Source organism: Musca autumnalis, unplaced genomic scaffold (genome assembly GCF_047663935.1).
Source record: "Musca autumnalis isolate F117 unplaced genomic scaffold, ASM4766393v1 scaffold_3, whole genome shotgun sequence".
In the NCBI taxonomy this organism is placed as follows: Eukaryota; Metazoa; Arthropoda; class Insecta; order Diptera; family Muscidae; genus Musca; species Musca autumnalis.
Genome location: NW_027411866.1, coordinates 264,285,992 through 264,312,619, shown reverse-complemented (window position 1 = coordinate 264,312,619; position 26,628 = coordinate 264,285,992). Strand labels below are relative to the sequence as shown.

Below are 26,628 nucleotides of genomic sequence, written 5' to 3'. Positions count from 1 at the left end.
TGCGATAAAAATTTAATCATAAATGTTAGAATCATATAGGTTCAGGGATTTGTTAGGAATATAGTAAGAGTATTTTCTCAATCAAAAACCAAGGGATTGGCATGTAAGGATACACCAATATTACCCTCCAAAGTTTTTGGCACTTTTAAAAGAAGGCCCGATTGCAGGAAAACTATACGTTTTAGAGAAAAAAGTTATTTTTTAAAAAATGCTTAAAAAGTCTCAAAAATAAAACAAAAAAAGTTTTCTAGCAAAAAAAATCTCGGCGCTAAGTGGGTTAATGTGCAGTGAATCACAGTGAAAAGTATCCACTTCAGTTTCTTTAATTAAAACTGCGATTGCTAAGAATTGGTTAATGATAGCGATAAAGACACAATTTCCTACACTGGAAGCACTCATACAACGCCATACCACAACAGAGTCTTATCTGTGCTTTACTGTTGAAATTGTGTGTTAAGGTTCAAAGCGGTATTTGCCCTATGACATATCTTAATTGGTCCATATGACCAAAACAGGCTGCCAGTGAAAGCAATGAAGACAACTTTAACCTTTTTTGGTCATATGGACCAATTAAGGTATGTCATAGGGCAAATACCGCCTTGGACCCTAAACACACAATTTCAACAGTAAAGCACAGAGGAGACTCTGTTGTGGTATGGCGTTGTATGAGTGCTTCCGGTGTAGCAAATCGTGTCTTTATGGAAGGAATTATGGATAAGATGTATTATTTAAACATTCTGAAAGGATAATTTGAAATTTAGGTGCTGAAAAAATGGGATTTGGTACAACATTCCAATTTTATCAATATATGAGCTCGAGCACAAATAACATATTTTTCCAAAATGGATGCTATGTAACTGTCCAAAAGTGATTCAAACACCTCCCCGATCCCCGGATTTGAATCCTATAGATAATTTATGGAGTATTTTGGAGACAAATTGCAAAGTAAATAAATAAATAATAATAATAACAAGTAAAAAAGCATTAAGTTCGGCCGGGCCGAACTTTTCATACCCTCCGCCATAAAATATTCGTTCCTGTCCCCAACTTTAAGTGAGTACGTTAAAATGTCAGATAATGTACATAAAATGCTTCATTCGGGAGGCCCTTTTTATGGTGCCATGGTTTAATAAGAAAGGTTAGCCAAAGCTTTATGTAAATTTAATTTTTTTCATTCGAGTATGCCTAAAACTTCAAAACAATATAAACAAACTGTGTATGTGTGTGTGGTGTTTGAATAATATGCCAAAGAATTTTAAAAACAATCGAATTCAATGATTTTTAAAATTGTTTTTAGATCATTTGTATGGAAGAAATTGGTGAGATTTGCATGGAAACAATCAGTTTATCATATTCACAACTCGATTATGTGGAGAAAACTTAACGCCTCATTCATTTTTCGCGTTTTTTATAAAATGCTCAAAAAATGCATTGTAAACAAACCCACTTGTTGCTTTTATTTTGAAGTTTTAGGAATTCAAGAAAAACAAGGGTTCTATAGATTTTTTTCATTTAAATCTACCTCTTTACTTATACCATGTATGGTGCCTATATCTAACTATGTATGTTGACAATTTTTGGTGGGCTAGAAATTGGGAGGTACTGTTATATAGGGGTTATAATAAAACATGGGCCTATGTTGACAGTTTTTGATGGGAGCCTTTAATGTCAAATAACTCCTAATTCGGTTAAAAAATTTAGCTAGAATCCTCAAAATATCGAAAATCGGTACATAACGTGGGAACTTCAAATGTCATTAACAGCTAGTTCGGAGGTATCTGGTCTATACGAAAATATGAACTTAAATGAACAATTTTTGTTGCAGAATTTTTGTTGACTTTTAACTTTCAAATTACAGAAAGTTCGCCCAAAAAATATAGCTAAGGTACGGAAAATCAGGAGGTTTGTTTTGGGGCTATACAAAAACATGGACCTACCTTCGGTTAAACATTTTAAGTAAAATCCTCAAAGTACCGAAAATCGGGAAGTATCTTTATATTGGGGCTATGTAGAAAATTGTTGATGCAGATGTGTGGTGACCACTACAACCTTCAAATGTCAAATTACAGTTAGTTCTGTTAAAAATTGTAGCTAAAATTGCCAAATTACTGAAAATTGGGAGGTACCGTTACATGGGAGCTATATTCGATCATGGACCTATGTTGACAATTTTTGATGGAGAGGTGTTGTGACCACTAAGAACTTCAAATGTCAAATTACTACTAGTTTGGTTTAATATTGTAGCTAAAATCATCAAATTACTGAAAATCGGGAGGTACCGTTATATGGGGGCTTTCTTGACAATTTTTGGTGGAGAGGTGTGGTGACCACTAAGAATTTCAAATGTTCAAATTACAGATAATTCGGTTAAAACTTGTTGGTAAAATTCTCAAAATACCTGAAGTCGGGCGGTAACGTTATATAGGGGCTATTCCAAAACATGGACCTATGTCCACTAGTTATGTAAGTTTATTGACATTTAAGAACCCTAAATGTCAATTCATAGCTAAATCGGTCTGAAAATGTAGATAAAAACGTCAACATGCCGTAAATCGGGGGTACTGTTATATAAGGGCTATACCAAAACGTGAACCTGGGTCCCCAACTTTTGTTATATAAGTTTAGTTACACTTAAGAACCCTAAATGTCAAATTATAGCTATATCGGTCTGAAAATGTAGCTAAAAACGGCAAAATACCGTAAATCGGGGGGTACCGTTATATGGGGGCTATACCAAAACGTGGACCTATGTCCACAAGTTTTGTGACATAAGTTTATTGACATTTAAGAACTTCAAATGTCAAATTATAGCCAAATCGGTCTGAAAATGTAGCTAAAACCGTCAAAATACCGCAAATCGGGGGGTACAGTTATATGTGGGCTATACCAAAACGTGGGCCTATGTCCACAACTGTTGCTATATAAGTTTATTGACATTTAAAAACCCTAAATGTCAAATTATAGCTAAATCGGTCTGAAAATGTAGCTAAAAACGTCAAAATACCGCTCATCGGGGGGTACCGTTATATGGGGGCTATACCAAAACGTGGACCTATGTCCACAACTTCTAATATATAGATTTAGTAACACTTAAGAACCCTAAATGTCAAATTATAGCTACATCGGTCTGATAATGTAGCTAAAAACGTCAAAATACCGTAAATCGGGAGGTACCGTTATATGGGGGCTATACCAAAACGTGGACCTATGTCCACAACTTTAGTTATATAAGTTTATTGATACTTAAGAACCCTAAATGTCAAATTATAGCTAAATCGGTCTAAAAATGTAGCTAAAAACGTCAAAAAACCGCAAATCGGGGGGTGCCGTTATATGGGGGCTATACCAAAACGTGGACCTATGTCCACAAGTTTTGTTATATATGTTTACTGACACTTAAGAACCCTAAATGTCAAATTATAGCCAAATCGGTCCGAAAATGTAGCTAAAAACGTCAAAATACCGTAAATCGGGGGGTACCGTTATATGGGGGCTATACCAAAACGTGGACCGATATAGCCCATCATCGAACTTGACCAGCCTGCAAACAAAAGACGTATTTTCCCAAAATTTCAGCGTCCTATCTCCATTTTTGTGGATGCTAGAGTGATTACCACAGACGGACGGACGGACGTGCTCAGATCGACTTAGAATTTTACCCTGATCAAGAATATATATACTTTATAGGGTCGCAAATGAGTATTTCAATGCGTTACAAACGGAAAAACAAACTTAATATACCCTCCATACTATGGTGGAGGGTATAAAAATCGTAACATCTAAAGTATAGGAACCCTGAAATATGCCTTGCAAGAAGAATGGGAAAAAAGGTACCGTTATATGGGGGCTATACCAAAACGTGGACCTATGTCCACAACTTTAGTTATATAAGTTTATTGATACTTAAGAACCCTAAATGTCAAATTATAGCTAAATCGGTCTAAAAATGTAGCTAAAAACGTCAAAAAACCGCAAATCGGGGGGTGCCGTTATATGGGGGCTATACCAAAACGTGGACCTATGTCCGCAAATCGGGGGGTGCCGTTATATGGGGGCTATACCAAAACGTGGACCTATGTCCACAAGTTTTGTTATATATGTTTACTGACACTTAAGAACCCTAAATGTCAAATTATAGCCAAATCGGTCCGAAAATGTAGCTAAAAACGTCAAAATACCGTAAATCGGGGGGTACCGTTATATGGGGGCTATACCAAAACGTGGACCGATATAGCCCATCATCGAACTTGACCAGCCTGCAAACAAAAGACGTATTTTCCCAAAATTTCAGCGTCCTATCTCCATTTTTGTGGATGCTAGAGTGATTACCACAGACGGACGGACGGACGTGCTCAGATCGACTTAGAATTTTACCCTGATCAAGAATATATATACTTTATAGGGTCGCAAATGAGTATTTCAATGCGTTACAAACGGAAAAACAAACTTAATATACCCTCCATACTATGGTGGAGGGTATAAAAATCGTAACATCTAAAGTATAGGAACCCTGAAATATGCCTTGCAAGAAGAATGGGAAAAAATTCCGATATCTTGCCCCGAAAACTTAGTTAAATCTTTGCCAAAAAGGCTAAAAGCTGTAAAGGATAACAAAGGATATCGTACCAAGTGCTAAACTCCTAAGAAATCCTTTTGGTTTCATGAAACTTTTAGAGTGCATACTTTTCACTGTGAGGTAGAAATCGATGTTGTTTAACCATTTTTATTTTTTAATCAAAATTTACCCAAATTACGTTAATTTTATTTTATTATATAAGTTAAGACACTAATGTAAAAATATAAAAATGAATGAAATCGCTATCATTAACCAATTCTTATCAATCGCAGTTTTAATGAAAGAAACTGAAGTGGATACTTTTCACTGTGATTCACTGTATATTATTGGGCTTTGGTTCCGCATTTATTCTGCTTTGAGGTGTGATTGTGACGTGGATAAACCAGCAATTTAACCCAGATATGCCCAACGTCCTATATATAGGACACACAAAATTCTTGCTAATTTGATATGTTATGTTTATCAAAGTACCGTTTATTTTGGTGATATACTCAGTACACATCTGAAGCTCTTGGGATATTATGTGATTCCATTATTTTGAGCTACTATTTTTGAGTTTTGAGGTCTAGTTCATCGAAGTTGCCACCTATCGCTTAGTTTTTGCAATGATTTTCGTTATGACCGATTAATTATTGTGTAGTTTTATAACGAAAACATACACGCTGTGGAGCCTACTACGAAAAAACGTTAACTAGATGCCGAAAAGGTGTCTTTGGACTATATGTCAAATGTTTTGTGTCCCATAACTCCCAGATATAACATAAAACCCTGTGTCCAAAAGTGGCCTCAAAAACCACTTTTTTCAAAATTTTTTTAAAAAACATATAAACATACTGTTATTATTTCACATTTGCTTCTAAAATAATATAAAAATACTTTTAAAATGATCACGATCAAGCAATGGGCATATCTGGGTTAAAAACAATTTTATTGGAAATAGCAAGTCTAATTGTATTAGTTTTTTGTAGAAAAAAGTTGCAAAGTTTGAAAAATACATTTTTGGATAATTTTCTTTTGTAATAAAATACAACATTTTTGATTCCTTTGGTTCCAGACCAGCCATGCACGCGTCTTTACGAAAAAGTTAACTACAACTCTCTTTCCCATACAAAAACCAAAATAGCATTCTGTTCTTGTGCATCACTGAACCAGACATTTTTGGATCATTTTCTTTTGTAATAAAATACAACATTTTTGATTCCTTTGGTTCCAGACCAGCCATGCACGCGTCTTTACGAAAAAGTTAACTACAACTCTCTTTCCCATACAAAAACCAAAATAGCATTCTGTTCTTGTGCATCACTGAACCAGACATTTTTGGATCATTTTCTTTTGTAATAAAATACAACATTTTTGATTCCTTTGGTTCCAGACCAGCCATGCACGCGTCTTTACGAAAAAGTTAACTACAACTCTCTTTCCCATACAAAAACCAAAATAGCATTCTGTTCTTGTGCATCACTGAACCAGACCAGCCATGTACGCGTCTTTACGAAAAAGTTAACTACAACTTTCTTTCCCATGCAAAAACCAAAATACATGGTACAATTAAAAATGTAACATGGTACAATAAGAAAGGTAGATGCATCGGCGAATTGCTACAACAAAGCAACTTTTTTTGTAATGTAAACTGTCAAAATTTTCGCCAAATGGTCTCTTGTTGTCTCTTTTTATCGCTTGTGTTTGCCTATAAAGGGTAGACATGCTATCTCTTACTTACCGAATCATATGGTTTTTTGTTTTGATTTTTCATGGACTTTCATCGACTTTTTGCAGTCAAAAATCTAAAAATCGTAGTCGACTTTTGTCTGGAGGGAAAATCGCATAATCGATTATCTTGTGATCGATTTTCGAGTTTGCCCATAGATTGTGGACTTGGCGGTTTTACAGTTTCAAAAGAAAACTCGAAAATCGACGAATAGTCGATTATAATCGATTTTCTGCGGTTATGAAAAAGTCGAAAGTCGAGTTTTAAAACAACTGAAATAATCGCAAGACCGAAAAATCGCATTTTTAGTTTTAGACCAAAATCGAAAAGTCGAAAAATCGATTATTGCTTTCCATTACCTATCCCTACAAGAATGCCGTATCAAATACATATGTAGATGAACAAGATGACCACTCGCCTTTACGTTTACCTTACAAATGCTCTCTTCTTGTTCATGATAGATCAAAAAGAGCGTGCCCTATATTAAAAATTTACATATGAGTTACCACATAATTTTGATAGATGTAATTTTTCATAGTGGTCACACTATGCATACAAGATTCACAGGTAGCAAATTTGTCATCTCATACATACAACATTGATGGACCACTTTTAATCGTTTTTGTGTGACAATACATATTGGTAACACTGAAAACCAGATGGGTAGTGGAAAAAATAACCAGCTGATTATTGTTGAATGTACGATACTACGCGTACTAATTCTAATATTTCATTGTTATGAAAACATGGACGTTCCAAACTCGCGTGTGATTAGTAAATTCCTTAATAAACATGGCAATTAAAATAATATGAGTATAGAAATATCGGTATAATAGAATGAATTTAGTTGTACGTTTATACCCCTTTATTAGGAAATCATCTCTAAGATCATTAATTTTTATGCCACAATGCAGATATCACCTTTATGTAACACTGTCAGCTGCTGTCGGACTCTGCGGAAACTTATTATGCGTTCCTGAGCGGGTAAATGATGTTAACGAATAGGAACATATTGCTATCCCAAAATTTTAATTTTACACAATGCTTATTCCATATATTTGCTCTGTTCCAGAACCTGCCAGAAGCTACTATTTTTACTATGATAACATTTTTTCCTTTATGTTATCGGAAAAATAGTAATTATTGATTGTTGCAGTTCTGGAACAGACCAATTGTCTACTTCACACATGTACATATTTTGAGAAGGTGAAATGATATACGTTATCAGAATTTTACATTGTACGTATAGTTAATAATATCTATTGAGTGTTCAAAAAGGCACTCAGACACTGCAAGTCATCAGCAATTAAATATAAAATATTTAGATAGCTATTAACATGATAAAGCTAAAGAATAAAATCTCCACATTTCAAGATCGAACACAGAATTTTATGCGTTTTAATGTGCAATTATTCACTTTGTGTGTATTGCGGAAGCACTTTCATACGTCGTTTTAATGTGTCAATTGTAACATTGACCTTGGAATGTGTACGAAGATTTTCGTAGGCTATTTACCCAAAATGACGGAACTAATACAATTTACAAATTATTTTCTCGTTATAGGTATTTGGATTAGGCAATAAAACATATGAGCATTACAATAAAGTCGCAATTTATGTGGACAAAAGATTGGAGGAACTCGGTGCTACAAGAGTGTTCGAACTCGGCCTTGGTGATGATGATGCCAAGTAAGTATATATACATAAGAAAACACGGCACGGCATCCCATTTGAAGACAAAGTCACATATTTAGGTGTGGAGTTTAATATTTTATTGTAAGTTTAATAGTCACGCAAGAAGGGCGCATAATAGTGCTCAAGGAATCTTTGTTTCTTTATCAGTTAATACGAAAATGAGGATATTGCTGGTATTACCTGCTTTTATGAAAGGGCGCTCGCTGGGACACATCGAGGGTAGATGCAGTCGCAGATGCCATAAACAACTATCGTGTGAATGCGATCCTCGGAGAACATCCCTCCTGCTAAAAATTGTTCACGAATTTCCCATCACATTCCTGCCTTAACCCAAGGGGGGGGGGGGGGGGGGTCAGAAATTATATCACGGCATTGATCGATTCAAGAACCCCACTTTACCCGTCCCACGTCCCATTTTGCCAAGTCGATTCAAGAATCCCACTTTACCCGTCCCACGTCCCATTTTGCCAAGTCGATTCAAGAACCCCACTTTACCTGTCAATTTTGGTTTGTTTTTTTTATTATTTTTAGGTTTCAACTCTTATATTTAAGACTAGCAAAGTGCCCGCTACTTCGTATGCGTTAAATATACAAAACAAATAAACAATATATAATATAGAATGGTGGAAACATTTTGTGTACTAATACGTACCACTTTAGTTCGATTTTCGTCACGCCTACACATCAAGAGCAATCCACATTTTTTGAGATATTTTAATTGAGGTTCTCAGAGCAAATACGGCCTAACCCAACAACCGTCATCCTCATTTCCAGCTCTATCTGTTCCCCCAAAACCAATTATAGAACTACTTAGTACTTTACATGTAAATACATATATACGAACCTCCTCCTATTATTTCAAAATTCCCTTTACACAATAACAAATTGTATCCTGTGCCATTTACAACTCTTCGTATATTTATGGCACATATTTCTTAAATCGGACGTTATAAGCAAATGATAACAGTAATCTTAATTCCAAATCTCACGAATCCAGATCTATCCTTTCATCCAATACAAAATTGGACCATAAATGGAACCATTTCGTACCCCTAAGTGTACCTAATTCCACATTTTAGGATTCGAGCGCCACATTTTAGGATTTCACCCAAATCCTAATTGTACAAAATGTAGTACTTTTTGTAAGCTTAAGTACGCATTTCCAAAACTAACCCCAACAGTAATATTAACTCCAAAATTCAAGATTCCAGCTCTAACCGTTCGCTCAAATCCAAGTTGTACCAAATTTAGTACCGTTTAGTACTTTTCGTACATATAAGTACGAATTTCCAAAACTTACTCAATCCTACACCCCAACAGTAATCTTAATTCCAAACTTCAAGATTCCAGCTCCAGCCGTTCGCTCAAATCCAAATTGAACCAAATTTAGTACTTTTCGTACTCATAAGTACGAATTTCAAAAACTGCTTCCATTCCGTTCACGTAATACCAAATAGTACTAAATTTCGTAACTTATAGTACTTTTCGTACACTTATAGTACGAATTTCCAAAAACCATTTGATACACCTTTCTAACTCTCCATCAGTGAACCTCATTCCAAATTTCAGAATTCTAGCTCTTCGCGTTTGCCTAATACAAAGGGTACCATATTTAGTACCTTCTAGTACTTTTAGTACAGTTCTAGTTCCAATTTCCAAAAATCCAGCCTTATCTGACACCTTCGGACCAAGAGTGACCCTCACCCAAAATTTCAGGATTCTAGCTTTAGCCGTTTAGTCCGGGCGTTGATTATCAGTCAGTCAGTCAGTGAGTCATCATTACTGAACTCTTTTATAAGTATAGATAACCTCTTTATGTAAGGCAAAGCAAAAGCGTGCACTATTCTATGTTGTTTCCACTGTATCATCTTATTACGTAACGCATGATGATATATAACAAACAATGTTATTAAGATATTACTACATTATAATTCTGTAGATTGTTTATCATATTGTACCAATAACCGTATAAATTAGCTTAATTTATCTTAGATTTAGTACAATTTTGAAAGTAACATAGTCGTATACCATTACCATCACTTAGATGTTTATCTACTGTTAATAAAATGTGACTTTGTATTATAGTATTGAAGATGATTTCATCACTTGGAAGGACAGATTTTGGCCATCGGTATGCGACTTCTTTGGAATCGAAGGTAGTGGTGAAGAAGTGCTCATGCGCCAATTTCGACTGTTGGAGCAGCCGGATGTCCAACCTGATCGTATATATACCGGTGAAATAGCTCGATTGCATTCAATGCAAAATCAACGACCTCCATTCGATGCTAAAAATCCCTTTTTGGCTTCTGTGATGGTCAATAAAGAGCTACATAGAGGTGGTGGACGTTCGTGCATGCATATTGAATTGGATATTGAGGGATCAAAAATGCGCTACGATGCTGGCGATCACATAGCAATGTACCCAATCAACGATAAAACGTTGGTAGACAAATTGGGTGAACTATGTAATGCCGATTTGGATACAGTGTTCTCTCTGATTAACACCGATACGGACAGCAGTAAGAAACATCCATTCCCATGCCCTACTACATACCGTACGGCACTGACACACTACTTGGAAATTACTGCAATTCCAAGAACACATATTTTGAAAGAGTTGGCCGAGTATTGTACGGACGAAAAAGATAAGGAATTCTTACGTAATATGGCGTCTATCACACCGGAAGGAAAAGACAAGTACCAGAATTGGATTCAAAATTCTTCAAGAAACATTGTGCATATTTTGGAGGATATTAAGTCGTGTAGACCGCCAATCGATCATATTTGCGAACTGCTACCTCGCCTCCAACCGCGCTACTACTCCATTTCCTCCTCATCTAAGGTAAATAGTTATTTTTTATACTAAAAAAGTGGAAAATTGAGTTTAATTACGTGGTTTGATTTCAGTTATATCCCACGAATGTTCATATCACAGCTGTTTTGGTTCAATATGAAACGTCAACGGGTCGTGTTAACAAAGGAGTTGCCACCTCATACATGAAGGAAAAAACTCCTTCTTCTGGCGATGTTAAAGTGCCTGTATTTATACGCAAATCCCAATTCCGGCTACCAACCAAATCAGAAACTCCTATCATAATGGTGGGTCCTGGAACTGGCCTGGCACCATTCAGGGGATTCATACAAGAAAGACAATATCTAAAAGACGGTGGTAAGGTCGTCGGAGAATCTATATTATATTTCGGATGCCGAAAGAAGGAAGAAGATTTTATTTATAAAGATGAATTGGAACAATATGTGCAAAATGGCACATTAACACTGAAAACAGCCTTTTCCAGAGACCAGAAAGAAAAAATTTACGTGACTCATTTAATTGAACAAGACGCAGATTTAATTTGGAAAGTGCTAGGTGAACAGAAAGGACACTTCTATATTTGCGGGTAAGTACCAACAGTTTTAGAAAAGCCATCAAAGTAAATCTAACTCTTGCACTTTTTATTACAGAGACGCAAAAAATATGGCTGTGGATGTTAGAAATATTTTAGTTAAAATTTTGTCAACCAAAGGCAATATGAGCGAAGCAGAAGCTGTGCAATACATAAAAAAGATGGAAGCACAAAAGCGCTACTCTGCTGATGTTTGGAGTTAGGACAAACTTAGCTGTTATAAGAAATTAGTAAAACAATTCCTGCGTGTCTTCATTTGATTTCCAATGACATTTGCAAAGTTGTGTGCAAATAAAATCCTTTTTGATATATATTTTTATTTTTGTACAGCAAAAACGTTCTTCCGGTTTGGGAATATTTTCCACATGCTGACCAATCTTTTATTGTATGCATTTTAACAATCACCTTTTTGTCAAATATTTTATAAGGCAAATACAGAAATAAAACTCGTTGTTTTTCGAATCAATATTTAACTAGTTTAATGAGAGGCATGTTTATACCCTACACCACTATGTGGTAAGGGGTATTATGTGTTAGTGCATTTGTATGTAACATACAAAAGGAAGCGAGATAGACCCATAGTTCCTTCTAGGGATATACATAGAATCACTTTCTGAGTCGATTTATGCATGTCCGTCCGTCCGTCCGTCCGTTCGCAACGTACAGGTCGCATTTGTTGACCGATTTCGCTGAAAATTGGGGAATACCATTTTTTTAGCCGTCGGAAGATCAAGTTCAAAGATGGGCTATATCGGTCCAAGTTTTGGTATAGCCCCCATATATATTTTCGGCCGATTTCACGTATTTTCTGTAACACACACGCTATATATGTCCGATTTCGATGAAATTTGGAATGTGTGACTGAATTTGGTCTAAAAATATATGTGCCAAATTATATCGAAATCGGTTCAGATTTGGATATAGCTCCCATATATATGTTCGCCCGATTTCTCGTATGTGATGTACCAATCACGCTATATACGTCCGATTTTAATGAAATTTGGAATGTTTGACTGAATTTGGTATAGAAATAAGTGTGCCAAATTATATCGAAATCGGTTCAGATTTGGACATAGCTCCCATATATATTTTCGGCCGATTTCACGTATTTTCTGTACCAAACCGATTTCGGTGAAATTTGGAATGTGTGACTGAATTCAGTCTAGAAATAAATGTGCCAAATTATATCGAAATCGGTTCAGATTTGGATATAGCACCCATATATATTTTCGGCCGATTTCGCGTATTTGCTGCTCCAAACACGCTATATAAGTCGGATTTCAATGATATTTGGAATGTGTGACTAAATTCGGTCTGGAAATAAATGTGCCAAATTATATCAAAATCGGTTTAGATCTGGATATAGCTCCGATTTATATTTTACATATTCACAGTGGTGTAGGGTATCATATAGTCGGCCCCGCCCGACTTTGATCCTTTCCTTACTGGTTTTTATTAGTGTCAATAAGAAGAGTTTTAATTTATTAAATTAAAACTAGGAAAAATAACGCCGTGTGTAATTTGAAAGATTAACCATATTCTGACGTCGCAGCGAATTAGAAGCAAAAACAGAGAAACTTGAGAATTTTCTCAGGCTCATATCCAGAGTTCCGATTTACTCGCGAGTTAAAATTAAAGGGGAGGTGGTAAGTTTTTTTTGTGCAATTCTTTGGTGGGTTTGGTGCAGGTTTATTTGGGATGGGGTAAGTTTTTGTTTAGTGGAGGGGAGAGGACAGTTGCCATCCTCAACTTGCTCGACATCGGGAAGAGTTTCACCCGTGAGTGGAGTTCGAGCGAGTATTCGGAGCTCTGCTCTTATCCTGAGAATCGTTTAGAAATTTCCGAAAATTCCTTTGTATATAACTTAACTATTTTTTTAACGGATACTAATAATATGGGCACCATTGTAAAGCTTATAAAATGTACTACTTACATATCGTCACCATAAATGCCGGAAGACGTAACCGACATGAAAATCGAAATTCGTTTTTTGACGTAATCTGATACATAAAGCTAAAATACATGCTCTGGCAAAATTTCAAGCTTCTACGTTCAAAAAACAACGATCCTATTCAAGAAATGACATTTCGGAAAATGGGATAATATTGCAGATTTTGTTGTAAACTAAGCAATTTAGCGGTTTTGGTTTCACTACTTATTCCCCTTCAAATATGATCGATAATATCCCATATACTCGCCTTCATAAGATTAATATTCGGTAAAACAATTTTTAATTTTATAACGTTTTTTGTTTTTCCTGTAAAGTTTTGGTTTTGTGGGTTACGTCTTCGGGCATTTATGGTGACGATATGTAGTCTATACACTGTGGACATGCAGGACAGCATTTGCAAATTTTGAAGTATTTGTTTATCAAAAAAATTTTGATTTTGGAAATAAAACCCTTTCAAACCAATGAATTATTTTAATCAACAATTTTTGAAAATAAAAATTACTATTTGTAACCAAATTAAAAGATTTAAAAAAATCGTGGTTTGAAGCAAAATCTAACATTTTTGAAATATGGGGCCTAATTACGACATTCGATTCGATCGAGTATTTGCTCGTGAATGAGAAAATCGAACTATCAGGCATATCACAGAAACCAATTCCGATCGAAAGTGGAATTGATTGTATGCTAAGTCTAAAAAACGAATTTTGCAGGACAAGCTCTAAAGGTTTGGAAATTTCTTTGACCTTCAGTACTATGCTAAGTAAATATTTGTTTATAACTTCTGTTCGGATTGTCCGATCATTACCAAAATTTGACAGAATTTAAGTTAAAGGACGTTAAATATAAAAATGTAAAGAACTTGAAAACATGCTAAGTCGACTTAGCATACTATTGTTTGGAGCCGTCGATGTATGTCGACCGAAAGGTTTTTTGCGCTTCGGAATTGGAAAAAAATCATTTTCTGTTCATGTAAACACCTTCGAAACGAAAATCTATGCGACCGACAAGCCATACGAAATAACACGTAAACTTACACTTTTCCATTAAATTTGGGTTTATGTATTTCGAAAGGACTGTCCCTTATAGAAAGAGAATGTCAAAATCACTCACTTGCTTTGTAGCTGCCGAGTAGAACGTAAACTCGCAAATAACACCGAAAATCTTAAAACAAAAAAAAAATTTTAAATTTATGCAACACATTCTTGAATAAAATAAAAATTTTATAGACACGTTTTAATGGCATTTTTTGCAAATTGTAATCAAATTCGAGTCTTTTTAGATCCGACTGCACGATTAAAAAGCTGGAATATGAGCTCATTTTCTGATCATAAATGACTCCTTTGTCGGGAGGAAAACGTAACCTCAGGCGACTCTTCTAAACAAATCACAAATGAGTCTTCCTCTGCATTAGTTTCGAGTCATTTTATAATCATGTTTATAATCGTTTATGAGTCTTTAGGGAGTCATTTATGAGTCTTTTTATTAGACGAAATAAATTAAAAAAATTTTCTTTTTATTATTTTTTGTTTTTTTCCTTTGTTGTCTTTTCTGTTTTGTTATTTCTTTTAATTATCCTTTATGTTGCGCTGTGGTTAGTATACTGCTTCTTCATTTCACTTGGCAAAACCTGAACGTGTGTTTATATTATACGTTACATTTATATCAAAGTTTTGTAGAAAGCGTATATGAGAATTATTTACAACCAAACAAAATAAAACAAAACAATCAGTTTTTAATCACCTAACTGTTCAAAATATGATCTGAAGATACATAATTATAATCACTTTCAAAACACCTGCATGACCCTTTTTTGATTAAGCATTTTTCAATCTTCATGAAGATCAAAATGTGACAATAAATAACGAAAAAGTAGTCACATTTTAAACGCCTCAATGATTTATTTGTGATTTCTACGCATTTGTTGTTGTATTTTAAATTGAACTCTTTTTAATCATTACAGGGAGTCACTTTCGAGTCCCTTTCTGAACATACAAGCGACTTAATCAGTTTTTGATCACCAAAAGGACTCTAAAAAGACTCCGCAATGTGATTTTTGAAAAAGCAATCTTCCAAATGCTAGCTGGGCAGGTAGTGGTATCACACCAGCTGATCGAATATGAAAAAAATTATTTTTGTTGTAATTTCCCCAACAACATAAATAAAGTTTTGACATAACATATTCATATACACATAGCCCAGAAAGTCTGCGTTCACCTTACTACTTTTCAAAAATGATGCTAAAACTTTAATAAATATGTAAATGAGATCAGTTTTTCTTTCATAAATATGTTATTAGCACTCTAGCAATCTTCCAAATGCTAGCTGGGCAGGTAGTGGTATCACACCAGCTGATCGAATATGAAATGGTCAAATCCCTTTATAAAAAAATTATTTTTGTTGTAATTTCCCCAACAACATAAATAAAGTTTTGACATAACATATTTATATACATATGTGGATTTTGTTTTCATTTCTCATTTGGCTCTCATTTATAAACATATGCTCTGTTCCAGAACCTGCAAGAAGCCACTATGTTTTACTACGACAACAATTTTTCCTTTATGTTATCGGAAAAAATAGTACAAATTAGTAGATTCTTGCAGTTCTGGAACATACCAATAGTTGTACAAATGTACATTCAAATTAGTAGTATTTCGCATAGGATACGTAACGGCAGTCGCACGATAGTTTGCGAAATACAAGGACGCATTTTTAGACGGAAGTGAGTGACTGCTTTCCTTTCGTACAGGTTTCCGAGCGACATACATGAACAGGCGGTTAAAAATAATAAAATTATTGCTATATTAACAAAATCACATTTGATTTCATATTTTTTTTATCATTTTATTTAAAAAAAATCGCATTCACATTTCCATTATTTCTTAATCAACGAAACCAATTACATACATCCCAGCAAAGGAACAAATTGAATACTCTACCAGTTGAGGGAACATTTTTTTTTAAATTGTAAGTTTTTCCTAAGTTGCCGGCCTTCGGCCGGGGATTTACGACTTTCTCCTATGGACAGGAGCTAATTTAGGGCACGAAAACATTTTTTTTTTAAATTTAAAATTTTTTCTTACTTTAACAAGAGAATTTTCGGAACTTAAGAGGCCCATATCTCGGGAAGTATTGACTTCCCCCGGAAAATTTTATATATTTGTGATCAGGACAACAAGATCTACCTGTGGTAATTTTCCAGATTTTTCCGCCAGGTGGGAGAGTATTCTATTTATGCCCCAGCAAAATTTGAAGGAAGGCGTTCCATGCGATGACGTGATTTCATGGCATCTTTTACATTGGTTCAAACCAAGTCGTGAAATATCCGATCTTTTCATTAGCATTTGAACCAATGCAAAAGAAGTCGTGAAAGATCCAATCTTTTCATCAGCATTTGAACCCATGCAAAGGAAGTCTTGAAAGATCCGATCTTTTCATCAGCATTTGAACCCATTCCATCGATCCAATAGAGATGAATTTTGTGTTTTAATTTATACAATTTTTTCTAAACATGTATATAAGGCTAATTATTTACAATAGTGCCAAGTTTGCACTTGCGCTCCAAAATCCACTGGATTTCACGAAATCCTGAAATACACCCCGGTGTTTACACTTATTTTTTGTTGATTTCATACATATCACAATGAACCAGGTAGATGCATATGCGCAGCTGATCGAACATGGATTTTCAAAACAAGTTGTTGTAAATTGAATTAATCGTCCAAAATATACGACAATAATTTCCATAATATGGATCCCACACCACGGAACAATATTCTAATATAGGTCTGACTAGAGCAGTAAATAGCTGTTTAGTAACATAAGGATCTGAGAACTCCTTAGCCCAACGTTTAATAAAACTTAGGACCCCATGAGCCTTATTTACCATTGTTGTAATATGGTTATTGAAATTTAATTTTGTATCCACCAAAAGACCAAGATCGACAAATGAATCGACTGTCATGAGTACTGAACCACTAATACTGTATTGTGTACGCAATGGAGATCTTCTAGAGAAGCACATATGTTTACATTTCTTTAAGTTAAGGTCCATATTATTAATGTTGCACCATTTGGATAGTAAGTCTAAATCATTTTGGAGTAATGTAACTTGAGTTAGTGACTTATGAGTTAAGTATATCTTAACATCATCAGCATACATAAGTATTTTAGAGTTATGAATTGAAGAAGGCAAATCATTCACAAATAATAAAAACAGAATAGGACCAAGGTGGCTACCTTGAGGAACGCCAGATGGTACTGTAATAGATTTAGATAAAGAGTTTCGAAATGAAATGACCTGAGACCTGTCATGTAGATAAGAAGAGATCCAGCATAACAATGAATTACTAAAGCCTATCCGGTCAAGTTTATATAGCAATAGCTTATGGTTAACTCTATCAAATGCCTTACTAAAATCTGTATAAATCGTATCAGTCTGCATACCATGAACAAAACCGTTTATCACATCTGAAGTGAAGTTAATAAGATTTGTTGATGTGGATAGACCCTGCCGAAAGCCATGTTGTTGGGGGCAGATAATAGGCAAAACTTTAAAAGTGATTACTTCTGTTATGAGCCTTTCAAATAATTTAGGTATAGCACTCAATTTAGCTATTCCTCTATAATTTTAGACTACAGACAAACTACCAGATTTATGAAGTGGTATTAGAAATGATTCTTTCCATACAGAAGGGAAGTAACTATATTTTATGGAATAGTTATATAGTACTGTTAATGGAATAGCCAATGTAGTTGAGCAATATTTTAAAATACTGCTTGGAATGCCATCGGGTCCAGGGCAGTTATTTATTTTCAAAGAGCGTAAACCTTTTAAGACTTGAGCACTTTGAAGGAAGGGCATGGATATTGTACTAACCGAGTTTATCTGGTACGGGTACGGACTATTTAAATTACAAACATGGTCTGAATATGTTGATGTAAAGAAAAAAATTTCAAAACATTCTGCTATTTCCTTGTCAGTAACAAACTCTTTATTATCGCTTTTAATAACAGAGGGTTTAGAGGAAACCTTACGTTTCATATTAACAAATTCATAAAATGACTTTGGATTTGTTTTAAATCCAACTTTGACTTTTTCTAGATATTGATTATATGCAATTCGAGAACCTAATGTGAATTTTGATCTAGCTATAGAATAATTAGCATAGTCAGTAGTGGAACCGGTTTTCTTAAATTTTCGAAAAAGTCGATTCCTGGAATTTTTTAGAGATACTAATTCAGGAGTGATCCATGGAGATCTGTCAGAATTTACAATGCGAATTTTCGGAACACATTCTAGTAAGAAATTATTTAGAGTGGAATAGAATTTATCCAGAACTACGTCGAGGTCTGAGGAATCATTACAAACGCAAATAGAGTTCCAGTTAAATGAAGATATTAATAAATTAAGTTTTTGAAAATTAGTTTTTTTGAAACAAAACATTGTTTCATAAGAATGTATAAATTTCGTATTCGTTGACGAATCATATTCCATTGATATCAGCAATGTTGGATGATGAATATCTTCGGAAACAGAAATTGGAAAATGACGGCATAATTTGAAAAAATGAGGATCATTTACGAACACTAAATCAAGGGTCCTACTGTTAACATTTAAGATATTATTAATCTGATACAAATTAATTTTAGAAAAACGGGTAACTATGTCACTAATCCATTGGTTAGAGAGTGAAGGAGAATTTAGAGGAGTCAACGCATCGGAGTCTGGTAACGCAATCCATTTAATTGACGGTAAATTGAAATCGCCTAGAACAATTAATCGATCAGAATCGGATAATTTTGATACGACAGTATTAATTGCTAATAAATGTCGTTTATACAAAATAAATTCGGATGAAGGAGGAATATAGATAGCGTAATAAATAATTTGAATTTTTTTAAATCAATGCTAATTGCTATAATCTCGATATCATCAAAATCAGACAATACTAATATATTTGAAGAAAATTTATTATCAACAGCAAGCAGAACTCCACCACCTTTTTTATTACATCGATCTTTTCTATAGATTTGGAATTTAGGACAAAATACTTCGGTGTTCAAAACTGAGCTTTTTAACCAAGTTTCTGTGAAAGCAACAATAGAATATTCGAGACCTAAACTTTCAACATATAATCGAGATAGTTTAGAATTTAAGCCTCTAACATTCTGATAACATAGATTAAGAGAGTTAATTAGTTTTTTGATGATTGTGCTACTCGTTGAGGCAAGCGCACTAGGTTATCAAATCTATCAACAAACTCTTTGACAATAGTACCTTTAGGCCAGAAGTCACTAGATATCACCATTTCAAATACATTGGGGGGAACAATAATTTTAAAGGAAGATCTATTTGAGAAAGAAGAACGGAGTTTGAAAGTTTTTAAATAGAATTCACCTTTAATTTTAGATTTTATGTAATAATTGATGTCATCGAAAGACGTATCCAACGCAAACCTTGAAGCAAATACCATTTTCATGGGGGGAGTCTCAGTTTTTTGCTTTGAGGCAATTTGCAGGATAGGCGCCGTAACAGCAGCAGTTGCCGATGCGGAGACAATCTGAGGAAGTGTCGACTCATTGCCGACATGAGTGGAAAGTGGAGTCCCTTTTGGAACAACACCTTCAGAGCATGGCGGTTTAGGAGTAGACATTCCACCTGACATGTCCATTACATTCTGCGATACTGCAAGTGATGCTATATGGGCAGATGTCTGTACGCGATCCACTTCAACAGGTATGTTAGCTTAAGCCGATCGTGTCACAGAGCCTCCACTAGAAACGCCAGGTCTACGAGCAGGTACAGTTTTTGCTGTCGCCTTTCTTGCAGACCTTTTGCGCTTCTGACCCGACGCGATAGGCGATGACAAACATTCATCTAAATTTGGATATTTATCGAATAGTGTTGTAAATTTGGAGAACCGAGACTGTACCAGCAGTAATTCATTGTTTGCCGCAGTTATTTCAGACGATAACCCTTTTACAAAATTGTAGAATTCAGAATTAATTTTTCTACAATTACTACAACACCATCAAAGACCAATATTATCATTAAGAGCCTCAACTATTTGGGCTCCAACACGTGCACACTTAGCATGCCATTGACTAAGACATAACCAACATGAAATTGATATTTCCTCATCTGAGTGGATATTACAAATTTCATAAGAGCAAACCATGTTATTATTATTAATTATTATTTTTTAATTATTATTAATGAAAATAAAATAGAATAAACAAAGTTAAATAATTTATAAGATTATCGAGGTAATTTCTTAGCTGGTATTCGAAATCCCAATATAAACCGTAAAAACATGCACGATGGCAACTCTGTTTTGAATTGATTTAAAATAGAGAATAAGTACAATAAACAAGCTACAATAACAAATAACACTACCAATAAAAGCAAAGAGGAAAGCAAAAATAAAATTTGCCGTATTTGTTACAAAGTAAAATCAATTATAACTGTAGCAATACGCTTCACCAATATAATCACTTGAATTGCGAACACTAAATAACACTTTGATACACTTTTTAGATACAAAAAACAAGGATAACTATTTTAATTTCAATGTTTAAATAAAAGGGTTAGAACACAGCACAAAAACAGGTGTTAACACAACAGGGTTGCCAACGTGATATAGAACTTTACAACTGTATTTCGAAAATTATCGTTAAATTATCTATATATCGTATTAATTGTGTATAGTACTAACAAATGAAAAAAATATAAAATGATTTTATCGTTGCTCAGAACCTGCAAAATATTAATACTTGCATTAGTTTTCCCATTTAGTGCTAAGAATGCGTTCCGGCGAAATTTAGCAAGACTTGTATTCTCTTTAAACAAAAATAGCGCCAAATAACACCCTCTTCTCCTGTTTTCTGCCATACAATTTTGGCCTATAACTGATACGTAAATATGATAACTGATACGTTTAATTTAACATTTCTGCTGGAGTTTTTGCAATTTCTGTCATTTTTCCGTTCCCGTATGTTTTAAGAAATTTGTATGGAAAAGCAATTTTGACAATTCGCTCTTTTTTCTAACATAACCATTAAAAAGTACTGGAACACAATGAAAAATAGCATTGTAACAAATGGTCTGTTCCCGAACTGCAAGAATCTACTAATTTTTACTATTTTTTCCGATAACATAAAGGAAAAAATGTTATCGTAGTAAAAAATAGTAGCTTCTTGCAGGTTCTGGAACAGAGCAAATGTAATTTTAATATTTTTTTCACATGGTTTAAACATTTTGATACTAATTTTTTTTGTTGCAGCAATTGACCATCGACCTTGTTTATTATGATACGTGAAAAGTGTTGAAACTTTTGGTACTTTTTTAGGCAAAAACAGGGATGTATATCATGTGTACTGTGAATTCGATGTTGATTTCGCAGAAATCAGAAAATGAGATGATTTCGTTTTTGTATGCGAAATCATGATAAATTTTGCTTGAAACGCCTTCGAAATCAAGAAACGACGCCAAATGTAAACCAAGCATAGGTTTGATGTTGTCGGAGACTCGAAATCACAACCTACGTTATTGAAACTCTCGTCGTAATTATGTCATTGCAAAGGGTTGGTGAAAATGGCATGCCAAGCATTGGTAGAAATGACATGCCAAAGCATTGGTGTAAATGACATGCTTGGTTCCAAAAATGAATAGCATTTTTTGGGGTCCACGCTCATATAAAATTCATCGATGAAGATGCCAGCTCACTTTCACCCATGATTGAATGTCATCTTTGGCATCGAACATTTTGCTGGGATATTATGTCCTGTTCACACGAGCGTTTAAATTACGTAGTTCTCCTGTCGAACGACGTACACGAATTAAAGGCCGGAACAGAATCAATCGTCGCTTGCTTCCCAAATGTCAAATTATAAAGGAAAGCCAGAGCCTCCTAAAGGAGAGCGCAGGCGTATTTGCAAAGAGGATCTGGCATTTCTTTATAATTTGGCATTTGGGGAAGCAAGCGACGATTGATTCTGTTTTGGACTTAACCTCCTAAAGGAGAGCTCAGGCGTATTTGCAAAGAGGATCTGGCATTTCATTTCAAAATTTTCATTAACATGAAAATGAGTTTATAGGTAAGAGGTGTGTAGGGGGTGAAACTCTGTACACAATGTTCTGTAATCTGAAATTATTCTTTGTGTTTAAATTCTTAACTCTCAAACCAATGCAACGTTTTCAATGAATAGGTTTGTCCTTGTACTTTCTCAGTAAATATTACTCAGTAACTTCTTTTTAGAGAGTTAAGAATTTTATACTCTTTCAAAGGAAAAAAATAAAAAAGTAAAAAGACAACATTCAGTAAAAATTTTCAATTTGATTAATATTTACGATTATGATATTTGAATATTTTAAACTTTTGACAACTGCCTAAAGCTACAAAATGTTACTGAACAAAATTCCTTCAGTAAAAATTATAGGTTCTCAGTAATAAAAAATTCAAAACAAGTTTCTCAATTCATTCTCTTTTTACTGAACATTTGTGTAAAAAAACAACATTCAGTAAAAATTTGTAATAATTATTACAAATTATCGAGTACGCAGACGCACTTAATATGTTCATAGATACAGATTTACTAAAACTTCCCGAAAAGGACGAGGATCATTTGATTTAAAGTCAGAAAAAGTAGTGGATACAACTGAAAGTCTATGTAATCGTCTAAGTTTATCGCGCTCACGAGCTTTTAAAATGCGGTTCGAAACAAAAACAGTTGGGTTAGCTGAAATCTCTGAATTAAAAATGCGTTCAATAGTCTTCAAATAATTTGCCATGCGGATATGAAATGGCAGTGTCAAGTCAGGTTTGGTTCTGGCAGTGTTTGGAAAGTCCGGGTGAATTAAAATTGTCAAAAACAAACGGATCTGTAGAGGTAGCAACATCATGAGAAACTAGTCAGTCCACGGTTTAAGTGGAAACTGACTCGCCCTTGGAAGAAACAAGAGTGCGACTATTTTGTTCACAGTTATAACATTGCGGAGCTGTAACCCCACGTGAACCACAGCGGAAACAAAAAGTAGAACGTTGAGAACTAGTGCATTGCTTAAAAGTGTGACCTTTGTCTCACTATAGTTCCAACAACGCATCTGTTCACGTTTAGTAACACCGGATGCTTTTGGCCAAAACCTCAACTCTTCAGCTTCCAGTACTAACTCATCAAAATCGCGATCAATTATCATGTTCGCCATACGAGTGGGTGCACTTGTTGTCCTAAATCTCGATGTAGATTCCCTTACGAGAAACTCTTCAGCTTTCCTGACTTCATTTCTAAAGTGTTCAACGGAGTAAACAGTACCACTCAACGTCAATAACCTCGAAATCCTTCAAAGTTTTCCTCAATTGTTCATTATCTGCCGCATCACATCAAAGTTGGAATGAAAACGTTGAAACTCATGGACTATGCTGATCTTTAAACTTTCCCAATTCATGTTTGGATACTGTCGGATCTTTCCCCAACACCATTGGCCATGGTAGAACAATATAAGGTAAGAGCAATACCCAGCTGACTGAACTGAGCTGTATGTTAGTGTCAAATTTCATACGACATTTTATATCTTTATTTCTATTTTCGATGTATAATACGGATATACATTTTTGAGGAAAATATATACATATATTATGCAGAAAAAAAACTATTTCCCGTAAAGACTTCTTCATATCAATGATATGTTACCTCTTCCAAGTCCGAACAAATTTCCGGACACTTAAACACCGCTTATAGAGGCGGTACAACATTTGTTAATATGGTGTGGTATTTTGATAAGTTTGAAAAAGTAAAGCCCTAATAAACATGTGTTTTTTTATTTCAAAAACAACAAATTTTTCAATGAATTTCCAGCGACATTAAAACTATTGGCAAGAATTCTACTTGTTGCGAGGAATTATGCATTTAGTGGAATGATATGAATTATTCAAATTGAAAATCTAACTTGCAAAAAATGTTCGATCATCAAGCTAAACTCTAAAACGAGAAAATTAATAAAAATCATTAAAAATGATCTTCGCCCTAAAGGCCAAACCTATAGCTTTGCGTCAGGGATGCCAACTGTTGCGAGGTAATCGCTACAGCCACATACGCACCATAGGTCTGTAGCGATTTTTACCTTAAAACAGTTGACATTCCTGCTAAAACAGTGGATTTTGTACGTCAAAAATCACCACAAGTAGCGGGAAAACCACCACATTGGCATCCCTGCTCTGCGTGTGCGTTCAAAAATACAAAAACAAAATACATGTATTTCAAATTAACAACAAAAACAAATACATGTATTTGGTTTTTTCGAACGCACACGCAACACGCAGTTAATTAGGTAAAGCCATAACAGGCAAAATTTCAAAAAATAAAAAAAAACATGCCGAGCCCGGCTGGCATTGTTTTGGATTCCCTGGAGGGACTGAAGTTTTAGAAAAAGCTTTTTTAACTGCAGCAGCAATCGCTGTCTGCATTTCTTTCTTCACACTTGGGTGGCCTCTAAGGATGACTGAACAACGTCAAAGACTCCTGTGCTACTGAGCCTTTTAACTTGTTCTTCATCATTGCCTCGAATTGTTAAAGGACTAAACGAAGGCTCATTTAGTTGCGACAGAGTAGGTGCACTTGCAAATTCGTTTGGTGTCGGTGGATCATTACCATAAGCGCTAGCGGGGTTACCTGACTCTTTGCGCAATTCTGTTTCAGCTGCATCTCCTACCGCTTGGCTGTTCGACCTTGTAATAATGCCGTAAGTTTTTTGCTTAGCACCCGTTGCAGTTTGCATGATGTTCCAAATCAAAACTAAATCTCAAAAAAAAAAAAAAAATAATACTTCCGAAAATATATTTGTACTACTCAGTCCGACAAGGAAATTCAATAAAAAGCTTAAAAATCAAATTCCAAAAGCACGTCTTCTCCAATGATCAACAGGTTCTCAAAAGGTAGGTATAAATAAAATAAATAAATAAATAAATAAATAAATAAATAAATAAATAAATAAATATATTTGTACTACTCAGTCCGACAAGGAAATTCAATAAAAAGCTTAAAAATCAAATTCCAAAAGCACGTCTTCTCCAATGATCAACAGGTTCTCAAAAGGTAGGTATGATATCGGTATAAATGTTGTTAAGTCCGGGTAAAAATTAGGTCGAATAATATTAAAAAAAAGAAAAAAAGAACTTTGAAAGTGAAATAAACTGTCAAACGTAGTGAGTGGTTGTTGTCGGTTAGAATTTCCTCAAAAAGTTACTCGACGTCTCTTCAGTGTATCCTTAGTTAAGCATAGAATGGCTTTCTAAAGATACACTGGGGAATCGATAACCATATAATAATCAGTCCCACGGAAAGGTCTCTAACTTATAGTTGAGTGCCGCCGTGCGAACTATATCTCCCGACGAACCTTAAAGTGCTCAAGTCGACCTCGAGTCAAAATGAAAACCAGTCTTTCGGGTACAGGTAGTCCAGTTCTGTGTACACCCTGTTTGTACGTGAAACCCAAAGATATAATATATACAGGTATGTGATGAAAACCGAATCGACTCGATTTGCAGAATCGAAATGGTATATAATCGGAGTGCATTTGATGATATAGATGGGTTTGCTTAGCAAATGCCCCTTATTTGAATAATATTTTTAATATCCATTTTCAATTTTATTAAAATATTCACCAAAGTTAGAGATACACAGTCTTACATAAGTATACGTACGCCCCATAAATCTCGTGTTTTAGAAAAAGTAATGATATTTATGAAATTCCAAGTACACAGGTTTATTTCGTCTCACTAATAAACAATATTTAATACAACAAAAGTATATTCCATAATATAAATAACGGTAAATTTTACAATAACCAAAAAATGATACTTACAAAAGTATTATCCTACAATTTATGGTTTTGGCGAATGTGTCTGGGTGTCCGAGATATATTTTAGAGAGAAAAAAATAATTTTTGGGTGTTAAATGCCGTTATTTAATGCCAAACTTCTTGTATAGCTCGTTAAAGCGGACCCTTGCTGATTTCTTTCCGTTTTAGGTATTTGAGTATACAGAAGCCACAATATTAGTGTCAGATTATAGATTTTGAGATCTTAGAAAGCTTTTTAGTTGACCTTGTGCAGAACACACCTTCCTGGGTGTCGATAAATTCACATTTTTCCTGGGATATCTCAGGAAGTTAATAGATTCCTCGGAATTCTTGGCTCAAATTACATACAGAAGACCTTGAATTGTGTTTTAAAACTCTGATTAGAATTATATACACACAGAACATGCTTAATACCGGGAATTATCAGTTAAATATA

At 34.6% G+C, this 26,628-nt stretch overlaps 1 protein-coding gene across 16 annotated transcripts in view; it reads left to right on the top strand.

The window, feature by feature from the left end:
• Positions 1-11,848, top strand: part of Cpr (Cytochrome P450 reductase) — a 32,002-nt gene extending 20,154 nt beyond the window's left edge. For 15 of the 16 annotated variants that reach the window (XM_073978490.1, XM_073978493.1, XM_073978507.1 and 12 more), the window contains 4 exons: positions 7,848-7,972; positions 10,064-10,820; positions 10,886-11,376; positions 11,441-11,848. In XM_073978490.1, the coding sequence (XP_073834591.1) occupies positions 7,848-7,972; positions 10,064-10,820; positions 10,886-11,376; positions 11,441-11,585 (1,518 nt within the window). In that variant the 3' untranslated portion in view covers positions 11,586-11,848. Of the gene's footprint in view, positions 1-6,915; positions 7,269-7,847; positions 7,973-10,063; positions 10,821-10,885; positions 11,377-11,440 lie in introns of those variants that run through there. The other variant, XM_073978508.1, reaches the window with a different exon arrangement.
• Positions 11,849-26,628: the final 14,780 nt, after the last annotated feature.